This window comes from Schistocerca americana, chromosome X (genome assembly GCF_021461395.2).
Source record: "Schistocerca americana isolate TAMUIC-IGC-003095 chromosome X, iqSchAmer2.1, whole genome shotgun sequence".
Classification (NCBI taxonomy): domain Eukaryota; kingdom Metazoa; phylum Arthropoda; class Insecta; order Orthoptera; family Acrididae; genus Schistocerca; species Schistocerca americana.
Genome location: NC_060130.1, coordinates 504,114,365 through 504,140,319, shown reverse-complemented (window position 1 = coordinate 504,140,319; position 25,955 = coordinate 504,114,365). Strand labels below are relative to the sequence as shown.

Genomic DNA, 25,955 nt, shown 5'->3' with positions numbered 1-25,955 from the left:
TTCAACCTGCCCACTCTCCATACTCACTCTATGGCTCACCCTTCATCGGGTTCTGCTAAATCCCGAGCTCCAAAATGAGACACCCAGACTTCCATAAAAGAGCCTACTTGTGATGATTTTTTACATATCCCAAATTCACAACCATCGATTCCTCCTCCATCTCAACGTCCTGTTTCCAAGAAGGCTAATAAGAAACCTAGTTCCTCTCCTTCTCCGCCACGGCGTGTCTCATCTACAGCACCACCTGGCGGTAACCACCCTCAGCCGTCTTCTGTGTCGCCGAGGTGCACTGCTGGTGGCCGATCAACCAGCCGATCGCTGGTGGCAGGAGCTGCTCCCGAACAACCTATGGATCAGGATCTTCTGCCTTCGGCTGAATGCCGTTCCACACTGTCGGTCGCCTGCTCTGAGCAGTCGTTGAGTTGAGGGCAACCTTGGTCGCATTCTTCCCTTTTCTGTCCACCCTATGTCCATTATCCATTGGAATAACTGCGGCATTCGAGCCAATCGGGATGAATTGTCGATCCTCTTGTGGTCCTACTCGCCGGTCATCTTCTATCTTCAGGAAACAAAGCTGCATTTCCATGATCGCTTTGGTTTCTTCCATTTTCAGTCAGTCCGATTTGATCTCCCCTCTGTTGAAGGCACTCCAGCACATGCAGGACTCAATGATTCTTCTCCATGATACTCTCCATTATCACCCAATCCCCTTAAACAGTTCCTTCCAAGCTGTCGCTGTCTGTCTTTCCCTTTCTGGATACACATTCTCTCTTTGTACTGTATACATTCCTTCGTCCACATCAATGGCGAGAGCTGATCTCCTTCATCTTCTTGGTCAGCTTCCAGCCCCCTATTTGCTTGTTGGGGACTTCAATGCCCACCACCCGCTTTGGGAATCTCCGTGTCCTTGTCAGCTCCGGCTCACTATTGATAGACGTCTCCCACCAAGCGGATCTTGTTTGCCTCACTGGGGACCCTACATTTTTGTCTGCCTCCACGACAAATTTCTCTCATTTGGACCTTTCGGTCGGTACTGTTCCGCTAGCTCGGCGCTTCGAATGGTTCGCTCTTGCTGATACACTCTCGAGTGACCACTTTCCATGTGTCCTTAGATTGCAGCCACAACTGCCATATATGCGCCCGAGACGCTGGAAGTTTACCCAAGTTGATTGGACACTTTTTTCGTCTCTAGCAACATTCGATGACCGTCACTTTCCTAGCGTCGACGATGAGGTCACTTATATTAAAGAAGTTATTCTTACAGCTGCGGAACGTTCAATACCTCACACCTCCGATATGCCCCGGCGCCCCCCAGTTCCTTGGTGGAACGAGGCATGCCGTGGCGCAATACGTGAGCGGCGATGTGCTCTTCGCGTTTTCCGGCACCATCTTACTTTGGCCAACTGTATCCCCTATAAGCAGTTCAGTGCGCGATGCCGTCGCGTCATCTGCTATAGCAAGAAGGCAAGCTGGGACTTCGTTACTAGCTCATTTAACACCTTCACTCCCTCCTCGGAAGTTTGGAGTCGAATTAGACGATTATCTGGCGCGCCAAGTTTCTCCCCGGTCTCTGGGCTCACTGTCGTGCATGATACATTAGTGGACCCCGTTGCAATTTCTAACTCATTGGGTCAACACTTTGCTGAGATTTCGAGCTCTTCAAATAACCCGACGTGCAGCGGAAGTGCAGTCTCTTGCTTTCTCCTCTCAAAATCGCAAAATCTATAATACTGTTTTCTCCATGCGCGAAGTCCAACACGCGCTTTCTTCTTCTCGCTCTTCCGCCCCAGGACCGGATGGTATCCATATCCAAATGTTGCTGCATGTATCATACCATAGTCTGCGTTACCTCCTTCGCCTTCATAATCGAATTTTGACCGACAGTACTTTTCCCAGAAGATGGCAGGAAGCTATCGTTGTCCCTGTTCCGAAACCTGGAAAGGACAAAAATCTCCCCTCTAGCTATCGCCTCATTTCTCTCACGAGTAGTGTATGTAAGGTTTTGGAGCGTGTGGTGAATTGCCGTTTAGCCTGGTGGCTGGAGTCCCGAAGTCTTTTAACACCTGCCCAATGCGGTTTCCGAAAGCATTGTTCTGCAGTTGACCATCTTGTTGCTCTCTCCACTTATATCATGAACAATTTTCTCAGGAAATGCCAAACAGTAGCAATATTTTTTGATCTGGAGAGAGTATACGATACCTGTTGGAGGACAGGCATCCTCCGCACACTGTTCTCTTGGGGCTTTCGAGGTCGGCTGCCCCTTTTTCTTCGTGAATTTATGGCAGAGCGCACATTTAGAGTGCAGGTGAACACCACTCTCTCCCGTACTTTCTCCCAAGAAAACGGGGTACCCCAGGGCTCCGTGCTAAGTGTTGTACTGTTTGCCATTGCCATAAATCCGATTATGGATTGTCTCCTTCCTGATGTCTCGGGCTCCCTCTTTGTGGACGATTTTGCGATCTACTACAGCTCTCAATGGACCAGCCTTCTTGAACGATGTCTTCAAGGATGTCTCGATCACCTCCACTCTTGGAGCATCGAAACCGGCATCCGCTTTTCTCCCAGTAAGACCGTTTGTGTTAATTTTTGGTGTCGTACAGAGTTTCTTCCGCCTCCCCTACATCTAGGCCCTGTCAACCTCCTGTTCGCGGATGTCGCTAAATTCTTGGGTCTTATGTTTGACAGAAAACTGCGCTGGTCCTCCCACGTTTCCTGTCTCTTAGCTTGCTGTCTGTGATCCTTCAACACCCTCCGTGTCCTGAATGGTACCTCCTGGGGAGCGGACCGAGTGGTCCTTCTCCGCCTCTATCGGGCCTTAGTGCACTTGAAATTGGACTATGGAAGCATAGTTTACTCCTCTGCTTGGCCGTCTATTCTTCGGTGTCTCGACTCTGCCCACCACTGTGGATTACGTTTAGTGTCTGGAGCTTTTTACACCAGCCCTGTGGAATGCCTGTATGCTGAGACTGCTGAACCTCCACTGTCCAATTGGCGAGCTGTCCTTCTGAGTCGCTATGCTAGCCATCTGTCTTCCATGCCTGCTAATCCGGCCTATGACATTTCTTTCGACGGCTCCTTGGATTTAGGATATGCAGGCCGCCCTTCCTCCCTACTACCACCGGGAGTCCGCTTCTGTCCACTGCTACATTCTCTTTCCTTCCACTTTGCTAAGACTTTCTTGACAACTTGGGGTACAGCACCGCCTTGGCTCCGGTCATGGACCTGCCTGCTCTGTGACCTTTGTCAGTTTCCCAAGGATGGTACCCCTTCTCTTGTTTATGGTCGGTCATTTGCTGCTCTATGGGCACAAATGAAGGATGCTACATTTATTTACACTGATGGCTCAGAAACATTGTTTGGTGTTGGGAGTGCCTATATTGTTGGCGACACCCCAAATCGATTTCGGCTTCCCGACCAGTGTTCGGTTTTTACTGCGGAGTTTTATGCTGCTCTTCAGGCTGTCAAATACATCCGCCGCCATCAGTGGATACAGTATGTTATCTGTGCAGATTCGCTCAGCTCCCTCCTCAGTCTCCAAGCTCTCTACCCTGTCCACCCTCTGGTCCACTGGATTCAGGACTGCCTCCACTTGCTTCACTTGGGGGGGCATCTCTGTGGTGTCCCTCTGGATCCCAGGACATGTTGGTATATGTGTAAATGAGGGCCGATATAGCGGCCAAGGCTGCAGTCTCTCTTCAGCCTGCTATTCCCATGATTCCCTTCGCCGATCTACAGAGTGTTTTATGTCATCGTGTTGCTCTTTTATGGCACACACATTGGTCGACGCTTCCCAATAATAAATTGCGGGACGTGAAAGCTCTTCCCTGTGCTTGGACCTCTTCCTCCCGAACTCGTCATCGGGAGGAGGTAATTTTAACTAGACTCCGGATAGGGCACTGTCTTTTTAACCGTCGACATCTTTTATGTGGCGATCCTCCCCCAGTCTGTCCCCACTGCTCTCAACTGTGGACGGTGAGACACCTTTTACTTGAGTGCCCCTATTTTACTCTCATTACATGCCCGCCTACAGCTGTCGCCTGATATATTTTCCATTTTAGCAGATGACACGCGCTCAGCCTTTAGCGTTCTCGAGTTTATTAGTGCCAGTGAGATGACGTCAGTCATTTGAAGCTCTTTTTGGGGACAAAAAGCTTTCCTTCTGTTTTTAGTTTCCTCACTTTTTTGAGTTTTGCTCCCATTGCTGCTGGTTTCCAGTTTCGTTTTTTTTACCTTTTCCTAAGTCACAGACCGGGTGTTAATGACCGTAGCAGTTTTGTGCCAAAAAATAAAAAAATAATTAAAAAAAAAAAATAAACAACCCAACCGGAGGGCACCATCAAACACAACAAGATGACATATACAAACACAACCACCTCATAAACTAAACTCCTTGCCATAATGACATCACACGCCCTTACATCATGGGTCAGATCAGACATTTCCATTGACCCCAACATATCACTAACAAGTTGGTTTGTAGAATGAAGCCTTTTTCACAGACATACTATCTTCCTGCTGTCTTCATTTATATTGAGTATCTTTTATTCCTGTCTGATATTTTGCAGCCATCCTGATCAAGAATTTCATTACAACTCTTTTGATAGCTCTTTGGTTCATCGTGTTTAGAGGAACAGAATAGGCACTGAATCTCCATTCTTGTTTTGTCATAAGTGTTGTGTTTATGGGCAATGCACAAGTCAAAATTTAAGTAATTTCTCGGTTCTTCATATTGATCGTGGGTTATCAAAAATCCCAAATAATTAAATGGGCTAACCTGTTCAGCAAAGACTGAAGATTGTAGTTTGATTGTGAGTTGTTGAAGCCAACAATAACAGTCAGTTTTTTAACACTTTGTGCATTGTGTGATAGTGTCTATGTTCCTTCTCAAAATCACTACTTTCTCAGTATGGATGGTATTTACAATTTTTTATATGATTACAGGAATTAAAACCAAGAACATTCCTGCCATAAAAACTCATAATTTTGCAAGATTCCTGAACTTTCATAATTAAAATATGTGTGATTGCATGAGATCAGTCACCATACTTATTGATAGCATTGTTAGTCAAAACTGACTGTATTGTGTTTCATTACTTCCCTCTTGAATGTGATAACAGCAGTTAAATACAAAAATTTGAAAAGGTACACGAGCTGTGTGAGGGGAATGGGAATGCATATCTATCACAAAAAAACATTGATTATTCCATTTTAGTTGCTGCTATAGTTGCTGTATCTGTCACAAGATGATTTACTGTGAGTACCAGCATTTACAATGGAAGCACAGTATTTGGTGCAGGCACACAAGATTGAAGGACATTATAAGAAAAAAGAATTTGCAATTTTTATTGAATTAATGAATTTGCCCATATTAATGAAAAATATCTGGTTTGCTTTGCCTACATACATTGCCTACATACATTTTTCTCCAGCTTTTGGAACTCAGCAGGTTAACTTACTTCCACCTGCTAGCACTATTTACCACTGGTCAATAATGGGTCTTGAGGTGGTGAGGACAAGGTGGCAGGAACTCATATTGTGGCAGCTACAAAGGACCTGTCCACACCAGACTTTTTCACTATAGTGTCCAGAATAGAAATTTTGTACAGAATCTTCCCATCAGAAATGCCAGAGAAAATTTCCTGGGCAATGTCTAAAGGTAAAGTCTTGAGTGTGTTAAAGAAGTGCTGTATAATCATTTCCATCATGTCCAGCACATCTCTCTCGCTGATGTATTATACAATGATTAACAAACTTCCAACAGTGACTACAGAAATTTTTGTTTTAAAGAATTTCCAAATGACTCTTTCGGTGGCATTTGGTTAAAGTTAACATGTTTTCTTCATCGAAGTTTGGTCTCCTATTCACCATTTTGGAAATAGCTCAAAGGCTCACGAATTATTGCTTTAATTTTATCCACCATTTGAAGGAAGAGAGGTCATAATTGAAAATTTGGCTAGCTAAAATATGAATTAATCTCTCTCTCTCTCTCTCTCTCTCCGCTTTTGCACTATCAGTGTTGTAATATCATTAATGATTTTGTCTTAAAGGTGGACTCTGTGCTTTGGTGACAGTTTTCATTATGCTTTTGTTGCAGAAATTCTAAGATGCCGCAAAAGCGTAATGAGAACTATGTTAAATTATTTATTGCATTTGTCTTTATTTTCTCTTGCAAATGAAGCGTTTCTCTGAAAATAATGTTACTTGCACTGCAGCACCCATTGTTTTAAGGTTCTTGGTACAATAAGTACTTTGTATTTCTCTCGCAATTGGAACAAAAACCTCATTACTTCATTATCTAAGTGAATCAGGCAATACCAAGATGTACTTGGAAGTTGGAGCACGGACAACCCCTTGTAAAGTTTTACATGCTGTCACAACCACACTTACAATGTTAAACAAAATACATAAGGGTAATTCCATGTCAGGGGGGGGGGGGGGGCAGGGGTTCCCATTCGACCATCTCCAAATCTAATGAAATTTTGTTTGAAGGTTCTGTATTGCCTTTGATAGTTAGGTACCAAATTTCAGTTCAGTATCTTAAGTAGTTGAATTTTTAGGGACTTTTGAAGAGAGGCTACTCACCTTTGCATCATGTACAAAGTGCAAATGTGCCAAGTCTGCTAGGCTTTTTTAAAAGTTCTAGCAAACATTTGGTCATTTGCTTTAATATACATAGACAACTTTTTATGCTGAATTACACCGTGGCAAAAATTAGGAATTTAGCCACACCTAAATATAGATACAGCTCTCTAAAGTGGCTAAAATATTCATCGTGCTATTCTGAGAACCAAAGTTTGACCAACCAGTACTAGTTTTCATATGAACCCATCACACCAAAACTTCAGGGGGTTATTCCTACCATATGATGTCTTTATATGGATCAAATTTAATTAACATTGGATGCCTAGATGAAAAGATATGCTTCTGCACAGTTGGCCAAAATTTTCTGTGAACAAATTTTAGGGTATTTTTGGGGAGTAATATGTCAACTGTGTCATGTTCAATTCTGTTTTGTAGCCATAACTGGAAAGAGCACACTGAAAGCTTTCAAAGTTGTATTGTTTAATTTCTGAATCTTGCATTTTGATGTGGAAGAATATGTTTCAAAAGTTATTACTTTAGCACTTAGAGAAGATTGAAAAATGAAATATTCTTTACATTAAGTTCCATAATTAATTTTTTTGTTCAATTGTATGATCAGTTCCAAACATTAATTTAACACATGCCATAAACACAACTGTAATACACAACACAGCAAATTTCCAAAACAAAAATGCTAAAAAGTCAGTTTCATTTTTGGTTAAACAGTTCTATGATTTTATCAAGGACATATTGTGGATAACTATTGTCTTCCTGATGATCACGTTGATGGTGCTTCTGAAGTCATGAAAATATGTTGCTCAGGAATTTAGCAGGTGTTTTTAGCAGGTGGCCAATGGAAGGAATGAGCAGAACCATGTGAGTGCATAAAACTGCTGAGGACATTTCGTTGTTCATGTGTAACTTCACACACATTTCCAACCCACCAAAAATTGTCATACACACATGCAACATTGTAAACATGCAATTGAGATTGTTGGAATTTTTTTATCTGTGTTGAAGGCATTAACTGGGAATGCTGTAACATCATTGGAAACTCTCATTTACTGTGAGCTGATTGCAACTAATTGGCTTAAATTGATGATTTTCTCTTGATCCAGAAATTGTGTCTCCCCTGGCAAACCTTGTTTCTAGATCAGGCTGAATTTTTTCCGTTTCTTCTTTTGGCACATAAAAAACTTTATGCCTGGAATGCTAGCATCACAGAATTTGAACAAATCATATGGGGTCAATAGTTGGTTATCTAGGTGTCTCTGCAGACTAACTTGGGCAGTTAGTGTTCTTGCTGTTCACCCAAAACCATCACAGGGCAATTTATTGTGGCTTGTTCCAAAAAATTTCCATTCGGCAAGTGATGCCAAAATCCTTTTTGTGCAGACATAAATTGATGAAATTTTTGAGATTCTTAAATTGAGCAGCTGAACCACCACTAAAGCAATAAATGTTCATAATGTTTTCAGTCTTTGTCTTTAAATATGCTATTAACTTTATTTGAAAGGCATTGATAGCAATGGTATCGTGATGGAGATAGTTGCTGATAATACAAATGCTAACACTGACATTCTTTGCCACTAAAATAGACAACAAATAGATGTAATGTGGCATGATAATTCACCCAATGAAATTCTTGCACAGCACCTTGAACAACAAAGGAATAATTCTATAATTCTCAGCAGAATCCATCAGTATAACTAATTCATTTTCTGCAAGATTTCCTTTTAGCTGTTTAAGGTATGAACTTTAGTGTTGTGATACAAAGGGATGGCTCCTTACAATGGTAATTTTCAGAATCAGTGCCTCCATGACATCTTCAATAGTTCTGATGTGTCTCCAATTTGTGGCTATCAGTATGGATCAAATGCTTTTATTTCATTGTTTCTTCAGAGTCATAGTCAAGAGAAGCCTCTAGTTGCATTTTTCGTGGGCATTCCTCACAACGTTTCAGCCTACAGTCTTTTGATTCCAAACCGTATATAGGTTTTTCATCAAATCCTTGTAATCGTCTTGGATTGATGTTGCTGAAGCCAACATTAATTTGACATTTTGATGAATTGCACAAACAGATACTGAATGTGATCCACAAGTACCAACTGTAGTACACCATTTTGGCCTAAGCTCAAACAACTTTGAGAAGCTCAATTGATTTCCATATTACTTGCAATAAGCAATGAACATTTCTTTCAGATTAAAGAGAAGCAGACATTTCTGCTTGTGAATCTTTCCCTATTTATTCTTACTGCAACACAATCCTTTTTGCCTGGGCATAAATGAGAAAAATCTTCGAAAAAATTGAGGAAATTTTGTTTTACTTCATCATTGAGCTTTTTCTCTTTTTGGTTTGCAAGATTTTGCCAAAATCCCATCTTCCATCTTTAGTGTCCTAGTCTTCTTCACCATTTTAGTTGAAACAGCAAATTCTTTAGCCATATTTTCAATAGTTTAGCTATTTAGGGCCAGGGCCAAAATTTGAACTTTACAGTAATTGCTTGAAATCTGAAACTTAATTAAGTTATTCAATTAAGAGGTCCATATCTTTACATTTTTGGCACTCTTCCATTTGTATTTGAGCAATATCTACTTGGCTCACACCAGCTGCCATGGCAATTACCTTAGTAATGCTGTTTTGGGCTTTCAGAACTTTGTGCTTTTGTATCCCATTGAATCCCTTTTGCTGATCCATTGATGCTTTAATGGTGACTCTTCAAGTTATGATAATGAAGTATTAGCACTAAAGCTAGCATCATCATCATCTTTGTCTTCAGTGGATGGTGATTCTTATTTATCCTGGTGGGGTGATTCCTTTTGGCCCACTTCGTATCTACATTTGGTACAAATTTTCTGACCAGGTTTAAAAACTTCATTAGTAACTTCAACCTATCAGACATTGCAATGGGTACTGGTATTAAAGCCTTCTTGGTTATGTGTTTTCTTCTACCAAATGAGTTGCAGCTAGTCCTCTGCAGTAATTGAAATTTTGTCAGCAACAGGGCATTATGGTATGAACAAATTTGAGCATCTTCAATAAAATCAACTCAGACCTACATTGTAGATGCTCCTTGTCCATTGGTGACATTTCATTGACTGGTTGTAGTTTACTTTTTAACATAATAGAATGCTGATTACTTATGACAGTCAGCTCCATCTGATCCACTAAAGTAGCAGGTTGTAAGGGTCTCTTGGTTCATTTTATACAATAGTTTATTAACCTATAACAAGCAATTTTGAAAGCTCATGATTATTGTGGTTTGAAGCACAATGTAGGATGCTGTTACACACGGTAAAATCTCGCAGTTTTTGTAAATTACTTGTGACTGATTCAGTCTTGTTTGTGTATAAAATATACAAATTAGGCTATCAAAACATATTGTTTTAGTATTTACCTTCAGCTACAACAATGATTACTGATTATTCAAACACTCAGAACTCAAACACTAAGATTGTACAATGTCAACACCAAAGATAACACTGCACAGAAGACTGCCACTGGGAAAACTGCCAATAATGAAAGCAACAGGTGATTCGGCACTGTATCACTGCTGTGAGGATAGAGCCTTGAAAAACTATTGCTGCTTTATAATGCCTGTGGAAACTGAGTCACAATGCAGATATGCGCCACCATGCAGTGTAGAGTTAAAACGTTCTGACGTAACATAGCTTTCCATTACCATCTTCTAGATTTTATAGTCTTAAGAGCATTTTCTGAGGTTTTATTATATTTGTATTCTATACAATAAATAATGTAAACACTTCTTATTAGCACAGTTACATTCCCTAAACCACAGGCATATCTTATACTATTAAGACACTACAATCATGCATATTTTGATTTACAAGTTCAAATTTTATTAACTTTTGTATCCATTGATAATCCATTTTCTTTACTTTTGATAGGCATTTTTATTCATCAAGATGCAAGATCCAGAAATTAAACAATATACCTCTGAAAGCTTAAAGCGTGCTCTTTCCAGCTGTGGCTAGAAAAAGAGGATTGAGCGTGACACAGTTAAGATATTGTCCCCCCAAAAATACCCTAAAATTTGTTCATAGAAAATTTTGACCAGCTGTGCAGATGCATATCTTTTCATCTAGGCATCCAATGTTAATTAAATTTGATTGATCCATTTATAGGCATCGAAGGTAGGAATAGCCCCCCCCCCCCCCCCCTGAAGTTTTGGTGTGATTGGTTCATATGAAAAATAGTACTGGTTGGTCAAACCTTGGCTCTCAGAATAGTGCGATGAATTGTTTAGCCACTTTAGAGAGCTGTATCTATATTTAGGTGTGGCTAAATCCTTAATTTTTTCCATGGTGTGTTTCAGCATAAAAAATTGTCTATGTATATTAAAGCAAATGACCAAATGTTTGCTAGAATTTTTAAAAAAGCCTAGCAGACTTGACACATTTGCACTTTGTACATGATGTGAAGGCGAGTAGCCTCTTTTTAAAAGCCCCTAAAAATTCACCCACTGAAGATACTGAACTGGAATTTGATATACAACCATCAAAGGCAATATAGAACGTTCATATAAAATTTTATTAGATTTGGAGAGGGTCAAGTGGGGACACTTTTTAATATTGGTCCCTTTGATGTGAAATGTCCCATAATTGACATTATAGGTTTGATGGAGTTGAAATTTTCTCTTGAAATGAACATTTACAATGAATTCTTTCCTTAAAATATTTCCTTTTATGTCCTGCTGATCTGCTGTCAGTTTGTGACAGGCAGTTACCAGTGACCTTCTGCATTTATTTTTAAGAGGCATGCGGATCTAGTGGTTTTCACTTTCCATATAGTAACTGAATACTTTTTCAAAAAATTTACACTTCGTTACAGCAAGGTTGTTTTTTTCGTTGACTGGTAAGATGGAAGTAAAAAATGCCATTAGGTCCTATTTCCGGTGAAGTGATATGCCATGACACTCCTCATCATGGCTAGGGGTGTGAATCCCCAAAGGCGACCAGTATAAGCATGGACTGAAAAAAGGCCAGTGTAAACTGTCTCCTCCTTCATGACACTGTGAGGAAGTTATGGCAGTATCTTGTTCTGTTGTTGAGAAACTGGAAGTTGGATGAATCTCACTGACGATCAGTGGCAGGAGAATGCTGAAGGCAAATACAAACTGCCACATTAAAGGTCCTTAAGGACATCTCAAACTCTGTGGCCAGAATGGAAAGGGAGAAGGGAATAAATCACACCACTGATAATTGGAATCGGAGCCCATGACTCAGCAGGGAAGACACTACTGCAAGGCTACACAAGTTATCAGGCAGTAAAATCCTCACAATACTAAATGTAATAAAAAAAATTGAAAATCGCGACATTCAATGTGAAACTCTGTTCAGAAGTTGTAAAAGTGGAGAATTGGAAGAAATCATGAAACATACTGAACTAGATCTGCTTAGGTGTATTGGAAACTGGGTGGTAATACGTGGTCTCTAGTGGTGGAGCAAATGTTCTCAGGGGTAAATGGAAGAACAAATGTGATTAATACCTACCATATTGATGATTGACTACTGATGGTAAAGCCAAAGGCTTCTTCCATGGATAACAAGTTTACTTCCCAATGGCAGAACAATTTCTATGAGTAACAAAGAAAAATGATGTTATAATAATGGGAGACTTTTAATTCCTTTGTGGGCAGCCACAACAATCCAAAAAGGGTTGGCAAATTTGGTTTGGAAAACATGAATAGCAGAGGTGAAAGACTATTAGAATTCTGTTAGTACTATGAAATGGTCCAAACAAACACGTGGCTCAGAATTTGAAATAGAAAAAGCACCTAGCAAGCACTAGGATATAATGCTAGATACAAAATAAACTCTATTCTAGTCGAACAAAGATAAGAAACCAAATAAAATCCAATCATTGTCACCATGCTTTAGACTTACATAGTGATCATGTAATAGTGACAGTAAAGTGCAGTATTATGTTTAAAAAACCATCAAAGTACAAATGAGACTAAGTCAAGTAATTGCAAAGTATTAAGACACCACTGAGTAATTTCAAGTGGAACAAATACTAACAAAGAGATAGAGGGGCTGGCCAGTACTTACCTCAGCTCAGTACAGCCGATAGATACACATAAAACAGAACTGAAAATTTACATTCCTAGCTTTCGGAACTTTGTTCCTTCATCAGGGAGGAGAGAGGGGAAAAAAGGGAAGAAGGGAAAGTGGATTCAGTTACTCACAACCCAGGTTATGAAGCAACAGGGAAAGGTAAACAGGGAGGGTAGCAAGGATGGAGGCATGGTTGTCAGAGGGAAGCCAAAGATATTCTACTGTAAGTACTGTGCCAGCTTCAAACCAAAGAGGATGCATACAGAAGTAAAGAGGTATATAGTATAAAGATAAACACAACTATGTAGGATGAAAAGATGCGTGAATGGCTAAAGAGGAAAGGGAAAGAGGAGAAGACTGAAGAGTGAATGGGAGTGAGGTTGTTCAACGTAGGTTCAGTCCAGGGGGATGGCGGGATGAAAGGATGTGTTGGAGTGCAAGTTCCCATCTCCGCAGTTCAGAGGGACTGGTGTTGGGTGGGAGAAGCCAAATGGCACATACGGTGTAGCAGGTGCCTAGGTCCCTAGAATTATGCTGGAGGGCATGCTCCGCTACTGGGTATTGGGCATCTCCTAGGCGGACAGTTCGTCTGTGTCCGTTCATGCGCTCAGCCAGTTTGGTTGTTGTCATGCTGATGTAAAAGGCTGTGCAGTGCAGGCATGTCAGTTGATAAATGACATGTGTAGTTTCACACGTAGCCCTGCCTTGAATTGTGTATGTTTTACCAGTAGCGGGGCTGGAGTAGGTGGTTGTGGGGGGATGCATGGGGCAGGTTTTGCAGCGGGGTCGGTTACAGGGGTAGGAACCGCTGGGTAGAGAAGGTAGTCTGGGAATATTGTAGGGTTTAACAAGGATGTTACAGAGGTTAGGGGGGCGACGAAAGGCAACTCTGGGTGGTGTGGGGAGAATTTTGTCAAGGGATGATCTCATTTCAGGGGTTGACTTGAGAAAGTCATATCCCTGGCGGAGTAATTTGTTGATGTTTTCGAGGCCAGGATAATATTGGGTGACAAGGGGGATGCTTCTGTGTGGTCTGGGGGTAGAAACATTGTTGTTGGACGGGGACGAATGTATTGCTCAGGAAATCTGTTTGTGGGCAAGGTCTGCAGGATAGTTGCGGGAGAGGAAAGCACTGGTCAGGTTATTGGTGTAGTTGTTGAGGGATTCGTCACTGGAGCAGATACGTTTGCCACGAATACCTAGGCTGTAGGGAAGGGAGCGTTTGATGTGGAAAGGATGGCAGCTATCAAAGTGAAGGTACTGTTGTTTGTTTGTGGGTTTGATATGGACAGAGGTGTGGATGTGAGCTTCAACAAGATGAAGGTCAACATCCAGGAAGGTGGCTTGGGTTTTGGAGAAGGACCAGGTGAAATTCAGATTCTAAAAGGAGTTGAAGTTATGGAGGAAATTAAGGAGTGTTTCTTCACCACGAGTCCAGACCACAAAGATGTCATCTATAAACCTATACCAGGCCAGGGGAAGCAGCTGTTGGGTCTTCAGGAAAGCCTCCTCCATGCGGCCCATGAAGAGGTTGGCATAGGAGGGAGCCACCCTGGTTCCTATGGCCGTTCCCCTGATTTGTTTGTAGGTCTGGCCTTCAAAAGTGAAGTAATTATGGGTGAGGATGAAGTTGGTAAGTGTGATAAGGAACGAGGTTTTTGGAAGATCTTCGGGTGGGCGTTGGGAGAGGTAGTGCTCAAGGGCAGAGAGACCATGCGTATGTGGGGTGTTTGTGTAAAGGGATGTAGCATCTATGGTGACAAGAAAGGTTTCAGGTGGGAGAGGAGTGGGAATGGATTTGAGGCGTTCTAGGAAGTGGTTTGTGTCTTTGATGTAGGATGGGAGTCTGCGGGTGATAGGTTGTAGGTGCTGGTCTACCAGAGCTGAGATACGTTCGGTTGGGGATTTGAAGCCTGCTATAATGGGACGGCCAGGATGGTTCTCTTTGTGGATTTTGGGTAATAGGTAGAAGGTAGGGGTACGTGGCTCAGGTGGAGTGAGTAAGTCTATGGAAGCCGTTGTGAGGCCTTGTGAGGGACCTTGGATTTTTAGGATTTTTTGCCGCTCAGTCTGGATGGAGGGAATGGGATCCTGGGTAACAGCTTTGTAGGTTGAGGTGTCAGAGAGTTGACGCAGTCCTTCTGCCACATACTCCACACGGTCAAGTACGACAGTTGTGGAGCCTTTATCCGCCGGGAGGATGACAATAGAGCGGTCTATTTTCAGCTCCTTAATGGCACGGGATTCAGCTGGGGTGATGTTGGGGGTTGTCGGGATGTTCTTCAAGGAGGACTGGGAGGCAACACTGGATGTGAGGAATTCCTGAAATGTCTGCAAGGGATGGTTTTGGGGGAGGGGAGGAGGATCCCTTTGAGAAGGCAGTCGGAACTGTTCTAGACAGGGTTCAACACTGGGTCTAGTACTTGGGGGCTGTGTTTGGGTAGTGAAGTGATATTTCCAGTTGAGGTTCCGGGTGAATGAGAGGAGATCTTTAACCAGGGCAGTGTGGTTGAATTTAGGTGTGGGGCTAAAGGTTAAGCCTTTTGATAGAACAGATGTCTCTGGAGGAGAGAGGGATCTGGATGAGAGGTTTAGGACTGAATTGGGACTGGTGATATGTGGCATTTGACTGTGGTTATAGTTGAGATTTGGTCTGTGTGGGGTATGTGCTGGGATGGGGAGATTGAGTAGGGTGGCTAGGCTAGGTTTGTTGGCTATGAGGGGGGTTTGTTGAATGTTCTGTTGTGGTTGGTGTTTGTGAGGGATAGGGAGAGGGACCCCACTTCTTAGGTGTTGCACTAGCACTGTGGGTAGTTTTTTCAGGTGGTGTGTGGCATGGAACTCAAGTTTGCAGCTGGCTTCTAGGATGATGTTCCTCAGTGTGTTCTCCAAGCAAGGGTTTGAGAGGTGGAGGACTTTGAAGAGAGATAGGAGCTGTTGGGAGTGGTGGTTACATGAAGTAGTGTAGAGATTCAGGACAAGTTGGGTAAGGGCTAAGGATTGAAGGTTTTGGAAGTCCAGGAGAGACTGGTGGAAGGAGGAATTGCACCCGAAGATGGGAACTTTTAAGGTAAGCCCTTTAGGGGTAATTCCAAAGGTTAAGCAGGACTGGAGGAAAAGTATGTGGGATTGCAGTTTGGCTACGGTGAATGCATGTTTCCGGAATGAATGTAAATAATGTGGTATAGGATTAGGGTACATAGTGGGTAACTGGTGGGTAGGGAAATTAAATAACTAAAGTTGAAATAGTAATCATAAGAAGGAGTAAAACACGGAGGGAAGGACGAGAAAGAAAGAAATTGTGTTGGTAATGGTAATGTTCAATACCAAAGGAAGACCACTAAATAAGAAAAATACGAAAAATACGGAAAAAGTTGAGCAGACCAAGCAAGTATGTCCAGATCAGGGGAAAAGAACACACGTAGCTCAAAAACAGAGATAGCGAGTGGCGAAAAGCGATCGCGCGTGCCACAAAAGCGATCGCGCGTGCCGCAAAAGCGATCGCGCGTGCCGCAAAAAAGATTGCTGGTGGGGCAGAAATGTCCCAAAAAAACCGACCCCGCTGCTGGGTTGTTAAAGAATGCTGGAGATAGGTGAGATGCCAGTGACTGTTCAAGTTACAGGACCATGGCATAAGTAAGCCATACTAAAGAATTCTACCAAGTTTTGTTAAAGAGAGCTTAAAAGCTAATAGTAACCAACATTCAAGAGAAGACCAATTTGAATTTAAGAGAAGAGCCGTGGAAGCTCTAGTGGTACTACAGATGATTTTAAAAACAATAATTGAGATAAAAAGGAAAATGTGTGCTATGTTTGTTGAGTTAGATAAGCTTTTTGATAGGATGGACAGAAAACTGAATAAAACTGAAATAGACCAAAGAGATGAAAGATTGATTCAATATATACAAAAAGTGGACTAGAGAAATAGGTATCAGTTGCTTTAAGAAAGTGTCGTCAATAAGAAGATTTGTGAGGCAAGGCTATCCTTCGTCTCCATCTTTATTAATTTAATTTATTTATAGAAAGTGAAATACATACAATGAAAAGGGGCATCAATGGGATAAAAATGAGATTTAAGCACATAACAATGCATTTGATTTGCTGTTGATGTACCTAGTAGTAACAATGGTTCCTGAAAATCATGAGCTGTGTATTAAATATTCTTCTGGTACCTTAAACACCCACAAATTGAAAATAAATAGAAAACTTCTAAAATGATGCTATATAAACCAAACAGGGAAGGAAATAAACGACTAATGCAAGTAAATGAATTTTGCTGTTTCGAAAGTACAGTAACAGATGACAATAGTAGTACAGTGGATTAAAAGCGATAGAATGTGGAAGTGGAGAAGAGCCACAAAAACATACTTGACTGAAAGAAAATCCAGTGAACAAATATTAAAAGAAATTAAAGGGAAAATGAGAATCATTAACATGATGAACTGCAGCAACTGCAACTGAATAGTGAGAGATGGAGGACAACTGCATCAACAAGGCATTGCTTTTAGTGTCCTTTGATACTTGAATAAGTCATATGTTGTTATATTTAGTGCTGGTTCACTACTCTTCTTCACCTGAACAGGGCTCCGAAGGTCCAACAGTACCGACTGATCACTGTGTCATTCTCAGCCAGTAGGTGTCATTGGGTTCAGATATGGAAGGGCATGTGGTCAGCACACTGCTCTCCTGGCTGCTGTCAGTTTTTGTGACCAGAGCTGCTGTTTTACAGGCAAGCAGCTCTAGCTCCTCAATTGGCCTCACAAGGGCTGAGCCCATACTGCTTGACAACAGCGCTCGACAGATCTGGGAGGTCACCCATTGAAGTGCTAGCCATGCCCAAGAGTGCTCACCTTTGGTGATCTGACCGCAACCAGTGTTACCACTGTGGCAAGGCTGTTGGCTGATTTTGAAATATTGGGCTACTTTGTGTGGTATACCAAACGCATCCTAGTTTCTGTGTCATTTAATCAGATATACAGTGTGATAAAATCAGCATAGACTGTATCCACCTAAAGAGAAATTAAAAATCTGGATACTGGACATTGGATTCTCTGTAAGTGGTCCACAATTCTGTTACTGGGAATGGAAATGAGGGACTTGCCTTAAAATAAACCAGGATAAGCACTGTCAGTGATTGTTTCAAAATTTTACCTGTTTTATTGGTGTTCTGTGACTTAATGATTTGTCTGTGACTAAGTAGCTTTGGCTCACGTGGTCTCATGGGAAGTGAGTAAAAAAGTCCATAATTTCATTAAATAATTGTGTGGAAAGGAAGTGGGAAGTGAAATTTTGTTGTGCATTATTGTACCCACAGGCCGTATGAAGAATTTCAAAATAATTTACATTATGTCAATCTACATTTTCTATTAGTTAAAGGTCATTACTTCTGATTTCCCAATTTATAAATAAAATAAGTGCATACTTACCAATTCATAACAGCTGATGTAACTAAAGCAGGGATCTCAAAAATCAAAAGAATACATGATGCACTGTTGTTTTCTAAACTGCCATAATGAGATATATGCTGTAGAAAGAGGGATGAGACCTTACCACTTGCCGTCTTTTTATTCATTTTTACACCATATGCTTGTGTCAGCCATGCTTCACGTTCAAGTGGTGGTCATCAATAAGTTGATCTCTCTTGTGTCTTCATTTTTGACCTCTGTATATTGAAATTGACATTACATCTTGTTTACATTTACTGTTACAGATACGTAAACATTTCATTCGTCATATACACCCAGATAAACAGAATGCAGAAATGTGGCTGGACTACAGTGGTCAAGCTCTTAAATGGTATGAACTATTTGCTATTATCTGGTTGTTTTCTGCATATAGCTGTGATTAGTTTTTAAGATTTGGTATATAGTTATTTCTTTCATGTAAGTAAAACATTGTAAATCAATCAAATTTCAATGTGGGTCTGTTACTTCAGACACTATTGAGTAATCGTTCCACTGCTATGCAATGCCATTTAATGAATTTGCATGCATAATCTCTTGGGTATGGTGGGGTGGATTTCTACGCAAAGCTGAATATTTATGTCCTCATTTACTTGAAAAATAAATATATTTTGAAGATTTTACCTCTAGAAAGACAAAATTTCCCATTTGTTTTTAGTGATCAGTTCATTGACTTTCTCTTTATTTTGCGGTAAAACATAACTGAGTATAGTCAGTAGGTTAGCCAAACTTTTTCTCTAAAAACATATAGCTGAACCCCTCAGAGATTACTCAAATCTTCTGAGAGTACATGCATGGGAAGCATAGGGCTCCAGCCATTGTAATACTTTTTCCTTTCCTGTGTAGCAGTCTTACTCCTGATTGTATATTTTCTCAGGCTTGGTCTGTAGAACAGATTCCCTGTTGACAATCTGACTTGTTTTTAGGATGTAGAAAATGGTTTTCTTACTTTATTTATTTTACAACACTTCTCTTAGTTGGCTACATGTGGATTTTACCTCCAGTTTCTCAAAAATTTTGTAACAGCAGTGGGAGGAAGGTCATCTGATACACAACTTTATAGCCAGCCCAATGGGAGGGTTTTCCAGGTACCTGTGTGGTAGTAGACTCCCAACTATGCTGAGAATGCACTATTGATGCCTGATCAGTTACCTCTCTGCATGTGCCAAGGAGCAGGTACCTGTCCATCTGCGGTGCTCAAAGACTGTTGCCAGTAGCTCTAAGGCCTGGTGGTCATTGCTCTGGCTCGGTAATGTCCATGGGGAGAGCCTTCAACTGAAATAGGCAGCATCGCAGATATCACACAGAGTGAAAAGAACAAAGTTATCAGCTGTTGACTGTGAGGCTCGAGAAGCCTCTTCAGATAGACCTGAGTTCTTTAGTGCAGATCATTGCAATCCTAAGAACTTTCACTCTATGCCATGCCATGAGGGGAAAGAAAAACCGAGGAAACTGCAGTACTTACTCCTGTCAGTTCCTGATTTGTGCTCAGATTGATGGAGAGCCTTTTCTGTCTACTATGATGATGTTCTTTGATGAGAATATTGAAAATGTATTTGGAGAACTCTATTTTCTCAGTCAATTATGAATAGGCACTGTCTTTAATTAAAGCATCAAATCTTGTCCAGTCCTGAGCATTCCTCTCTTAAAAACAATCTACTTGTTACTGTAAATCCCATACGAACATAGACATAACACAGTGTTTCATTTTTCACTAAGACTCAATGCTACAGATGGAAACTTGGAGAAGCGAGGGGCGCACTTCATACACTGAGGCTCGCCAAACAACAAGGCCAATACCAAAGCATTAATCATCACTTTTGAAGGGTATTTGCTTCCTGAAAAAGGCAGAATCATGTGGTCTACCATTGTATGTGAAGTCGTATTGTCGGTGTGTGAAGAATGTCAGATGTATTTGCAATAATTGGCGCCACTGGAACTGCTGTCATCTTTTCTATGGGCTTCCTCCACCCTCCACAGGCACCCTGGTGGACCAAAGACCTTGCAACAGCTATTCATGACTGTCTCAAGTCGACATCCTTCACATACTGCTCTCATAACTTTTAAGTGGCTCCCTATCTGACTAAACACAGTAAGAAGGAATGCAAGAGGTACTTAAGTCTCCTTCTGGGAAATGTTTACCTCTGTATCCCAAGTGTGTGCCAATCCCCTTACTCTGCTGGGCTGCCAAAGATTAGCAACTGTTTCATCAGTAATATTTCTACTGATGTATTGGTTCGTACTGAGCACTTCCTCAGCATTGTCTTTTTACCCAGCTATCTTAAAAATGCATAAAAGTATAAAAGACAAGACATCCTTCTATTCTTTACCACCCCCGCCTCCTCTCCCAGTAACCCTGAATTTATATAATGAACTTTTCATTGAGTAGGGTTTGCTTCAGTCTCTTGACTCATCACCCAATATGGCACCAGGCCCTGATTGATTCATGATCTGATGATCCAACATCTGAATGCAACTCACAGAATCAATCTACTCAGCAGGATCTTCAACATTATTTCACGATGGAGATGTAGTTTCATCATTTCAACCATTAAATCAGCGTCTGTCAACAACTGCTGACTGATTAGTCTCACCAACGTGCTCTACAAACCTCTTGAAAGGATGGTAGCCAAAAATTATACTGGAGTCTTTCGTCAACATACTGGGATTCTTTCTGGAAGGGGCAATCTACAACCAACCATATGTTTACTCTGACAGGCATTTTCTAATGCTAAAGTGTCATTGTAGTACTTTTTTTATGTATTTAAGACGTACAACACTGACTGCTGCAACACATTTTAGTTACCCTCCATGAGTGGGGCTTTAGATGCACTCCACTGATTTTTATTGGTCAGTTTTTATTCCTCTGATAATTTCAGGTTAGAGTTGATATTTTGCTCAGCTACCCACAGGTCCAAGTGTGTCGCATCCCTTGAGGCTCTGTGCTGAGTGTTGCACTCTTCCATATGACCATCAATGGGCTAATTAACTCTGTCAAACTAGTGGTTACTCCTGTGCTGTATGTTGACAACTTTTACATTTGGTATAACTCCTAATTTGTAGTCCCAGCTCAACCCCAGCTCCAGGGAGGCCTCTCAAGGACTTCTACTTGGACACACTACCATGGCTTCCAATTTTCTCCCATGAAAATGCAGGCCATGCATTTCTGTTGTCATACAATAGTTCAGAACTCTGGGTACTCAGCAATAGGACAATGCAATGCAGTCCCAATTTTTAGGACTAGATGCATGCGACAACTTAATCTCATATTCTTCCTCTTCCACACATTTTGGGGTGTGGAACACAATACTTCACTTCATATTTACTACACTATGGTCTTGTCTCAGCTGAACTATAGTTGCCAGATTTATGGATCAGCGGCATCATTGTATCGTCCCTCTTCAGTTTCAACAGTACCAACTCTTTCTCACTTAGGCAATCATCATCCGACAATTTCATAATCGTGCAACTTATCAAATTTGTGATGGGTTTCTGAGTTGGAATACACCTTGAGACCCTCTGCCGTAATGTCTGGTACTACCCTTAGTGTGCTCCCCATGTATTCTTGTGAACCTTTTGTTAGTTAGTACCCGGACCACAGATTAGGAGTTATCTATTATTTCAAGAACCTAAAGTTTGGCACCCCATGACGTTTTGGTGTCTTTTCCTGTCTGTTCTTCATGAGTAGGAGAGTGCTACCATCATGTACACCTATAAAACCATAGATAGTATGATTTTGCTTTTACGTTTTCTGCTAGTTAGGATCAACATTCATTGCAAGGAACACAGTATTTTTATTTATTTATTTATTTTTTTTTATTTTTTTTTTTTGGAGCTGATAGCCAGTAACAGAGCCCTACACATTATTGACCAGACCTCTCGTGACCGTGTTTTAATGTGTAGTGACACAGTGAACAGTCTCTAGGCTATTCATCGATGTTATTCTTGTCACCCTGTGATGGCTGCTATTTATAACCTTTTTTCTGACCTTAGTCGTACTCCCTGCTCATTTGTCTTTCTCTTGGTCCTAACTCATAAGTACCTGTGGGAACAAACGGGCTGACTGTCTAGCGAAGCAGTTACTATCCTAAAATTCGCTTCGACGATCCTGTGCACAGATTTGCGTGTGCAGGTAAGATATTGACGCACTCGGAGATGGAACATGATGGGCTTCTGTTCCTTCTAGTAAACTCTGCACTATCAAGGAAACCACAGCATTATGGCATTCCTTCTTCCATTCTTCCCAGAAGGAGTCCACTGCCCTGAATTGTCTCTGCATCGGTCATTCCATATTAACCCATAGTTTTATCTTATATAATCAGCCACCGTACGTTGTGGTTGACACATCCTGCATCTGCTGTTGGCAGATGGTGTATGGACAGTTGAATTTGTCTTTTGTTTCCTCAGAGTCAGTGATTTTTCTCAGACCTAATGTTTTAAACTGCTTTTGGGATGGTTAGGTTAGGGGTGTCTCTTGTTGCATAGTAGGTCCGAGGACCTATCAGCCATATCTCCTCCATCAGCCACCTTGTTCATCCCTTTTTTTACTCTGTTTTTAGTTCTTTTAGATGTGGTTAGCCCTTTTCTCTGCTCCACCATATTTTATGTATTTCTAAGAGGGCTCCTTCATACAGCACTCAGATGAAAGCAAGACATTAAGCATTCCTTATCTTTGATACTGGTCAATCATGACAGGACAGTTGAACAGATTTTATGCTTGCTCTGGAGAGAGTTCTATTTCCATCTTTTTACACTTGGTATCAGATGGGGTGGGATGTTTGTGGGAGGCGCACTACTCTTAACGTCCTGAGTTGTGAGGAACATTGGACAGCACACACCTGCCAGACTAGTGGGGAAGTTGTCTCTTGCCTCAGCTGAGCTGTGGGGGTTCCTGGTCTGTTTTATGGCTTGCAAGGCGACCTGACCTATATTATTTTATCTCAGAAGCAATTATTTCCCATCTCTGGCATCTATATTGCTTTTAATGCCTTGATTTTACCACTCTTACATACTATCATAATTCAGTCAGATTTCTGGCTGATGGAGCTTACTTCGAATGGACTGTCCAGTGAATGAAGGACTGATGATGGGACTGTTTAGTCCCATAACCCTTCAACCAACCAACCATACTGCTTAACATCCCATTTCATGATTCATTTTGTGTTGTATTGTTCAGTACATACAAAATTTTTATACAGTTCGTCAGCTGCAACACACTTTTTCCCAGTGTTTGTTCTGTCACACAGTATCTGGTGTTTTTCTGGATTTGGTAATTTTATTTTAATGTTGTGGCTGGATGCCCTTCATGTTGCCACTGTTATTGCTTAATTTAAGTGTTGGAAGCTGTGTTAGCCGTCAGTCTCTGAATAGTGTGAACTTTTTTCCTGTGCGTTTAGAGTAGCCAGTATTTTAAATCGGTGGTCATTAGTCGACTATGTGGATTGGTTCTGAATTTGGCCGACCTTCGTGTTGTGCGAACCCGTATGCTTCATGTTTAATTATATGAGCAGACGAGTTTATCAGCTGCAAATAATTAGAATTTTTTTTTTTACTTTGCTGTACTTTCTGTGGAACAAAAACATGTCAAAAATGGATCTACTAATTTTTTAGTGATTTTTGTGACAGGTTTAGACATATGTTTTCATGTCATAGTAAGTATAGTTGCAGATAAAATAACTGTTTACACTCATTATTTGACTGCTCAAGACAGACAGTAACACTAACAACAAAAGTACTGTTAAGGCTTTTGTTGAACTAATTTTATAAAGCTGCTGACTGTTATCTCAACCTTACATTTAGATACAATGTGAGTTATGTTTTACTATTAAATGAAGAGAAACTCACTGGTGATGTTGTAACAGCACTGGAACATTTAGGTTTAACATCTCATCATAATGAGGCCATTAGAGGCAAATAGTTTACAATAATAAATTTGGTTTTATTTGTGGGCACCAATATGGCACTGCTTTGATTTCATTGCCTCTATCTTTCTAATTTTCTGCAGCTGCTACATCATCTACATCTACATTTATACTCCGCAAACCACCCAACGGTGTGTGGCGGAGGGCACTTTACGTGCCACTGTCATTACCTCCCTTTCCTGTTCCAGTCGCGTATGGTTCGCGGAAAGAACGACTGTCTGAAAGCCTCCGTGCGCGCTCTAATCTCTCTAATTTTACATACCCTATGTTAAGCATAAAACATTAAGAATCTGTGGAAACATTTTCCCTGCTTTAAATAAAATTCAGGGATATATTATAATGTTTTTATAGGACTTCACTCATAGCTTTCAGTTTTCTTTAATGTGAAAGCCAATCAGTAAATGGAATCCTTTTCATGTTTATCTCATGTTTCAATTTGGACGTACTTCAGCTTCCTATTCAACTTCGTGATAATGTTGCCTAATTGCACCATACAACCATGCACAACAAGTAATGCCATCTGGATCACTTGATTTTTTTTTTTTAAATTTTTTTTTATTATACAGTTTCCATGGAATATAATAAAAACTCGGTTCAAGTGCACTTAAGGTTCCCACAGCTCTTCCGTTGCATGCTACTGTTAGCGGTTCTTCATCATTGGCCATAGTCAATTGGGTGATAGTATATGGTAGCCATTGAGGAGAACCACACAGTCTTATAGTCTTGGTTGTCCTGTCCCCCCCCCCCCCCCCACTCCCCCCCTCCCGCCCCCTCTGAATACGTCACTATTTCCTAGGTTTTGGTTAGGTTGGTACCTAATAGCAAAGCTTAAATTACTACAAATGAAACAAAATACTAGCTAACTTCATTTACGAATCCTAGGAAATTACGAACATGCAGTGTGATTGGCTGTCCACTTCAGACTCTCAATTCTTCCTGTTCACTTCCTATCATTCATCGTGCAAAGTGCACTTATATCGAACATGATTAACCTCTTCAGTCCCAGTGATAAAATAAAGAAAGAAAAATGTTTTCATCATTTGTCTTATTGTTGTTACAAAGTTACATTATAAAATACATTTTTTAAATTTTCATTTTTTGTATTTTCTAAAATACTTAAGGTACACATGTGTACTTCAGGTCTCAATCAGTAGAAGAAAAAAATTTTGTAACACATTTTAAGATTTTGGTTCATTTAATTTTAAAAAGCAGTTATTTTTAAGTACACACAGATATAAATTACACTTCTTGCAAATCGTCTTGTTCATAGTGACATTTAGATCCTTTCTTTGTCTCTACATATTGGGGAAGATGTGCAACCTGGTCATATCGACATAGGTTTCTTGGCTGGGGGACAATGATTCTTCTCTTGGGTGTATTGATCAGCTTCATAACTGTCAGTGCTCTCCCACCCATTCTCATATTTCTCTGGAGAACTGAGAGAAATTTTTCACATGAGAGGACTTTTATTAGCTCATTGCCCAAATTCAGTCTAAAATTTAATACAGACAAATAGTTAAATTTTGGTACTCCTTCTTTTGCACAAGACTTTTTGTACACAATCAAATGATTAACAATAGTGAAATCATAAAAATGAATAAACAGTATAACTGGTCACATTTTTGTCCTGGTGTTTGCACTTACAACACAGGAGGAATAAGACTTACCTTTTCATTTAAGGGCACACACCTTTTTGTCTTGCCTTACATATTTGTCCTAATCCCCTGTATTCAAATCACCATCAACTCTTTCAATTCTGAAACCACCTCAGAAATTCTGTTTTTCATGACAGTTTCTGTTTGAGACCTATTGTTATCTAACAGAAGCTCAGTTGACTTAATGCCTGTAAAAAAAATCTGTCACTGTGTATTACACGCTGTCCTCTCTTTTTTTTTTTTTTTTTTTTTTTTTT

The 25,955-nt window shown here is 40.7% G+C and overlaps 1 protein-coding gene across 1 annotated transcript in view; it reads left to right on the top strand.

The window, feature by feature from the left end:
- LOC124556544 (autophagy protein 5-like) overlaps nt 1-25,955 on the top strand; it is a 109,407-nt gene that overhangs the window by 10,152 nt on the left and 73,300 nt on the right. The window contains exon 2 of the mRNA XM_047130498.1: nt 18,371-18,456. Coding sequence (XP_046986454.1) covers nt 18,371-18,456 — 86 coding nt within the window. The remainder of the gene's footprint in view (nt 1-18,370; nt 18,457-25,955) is intronic.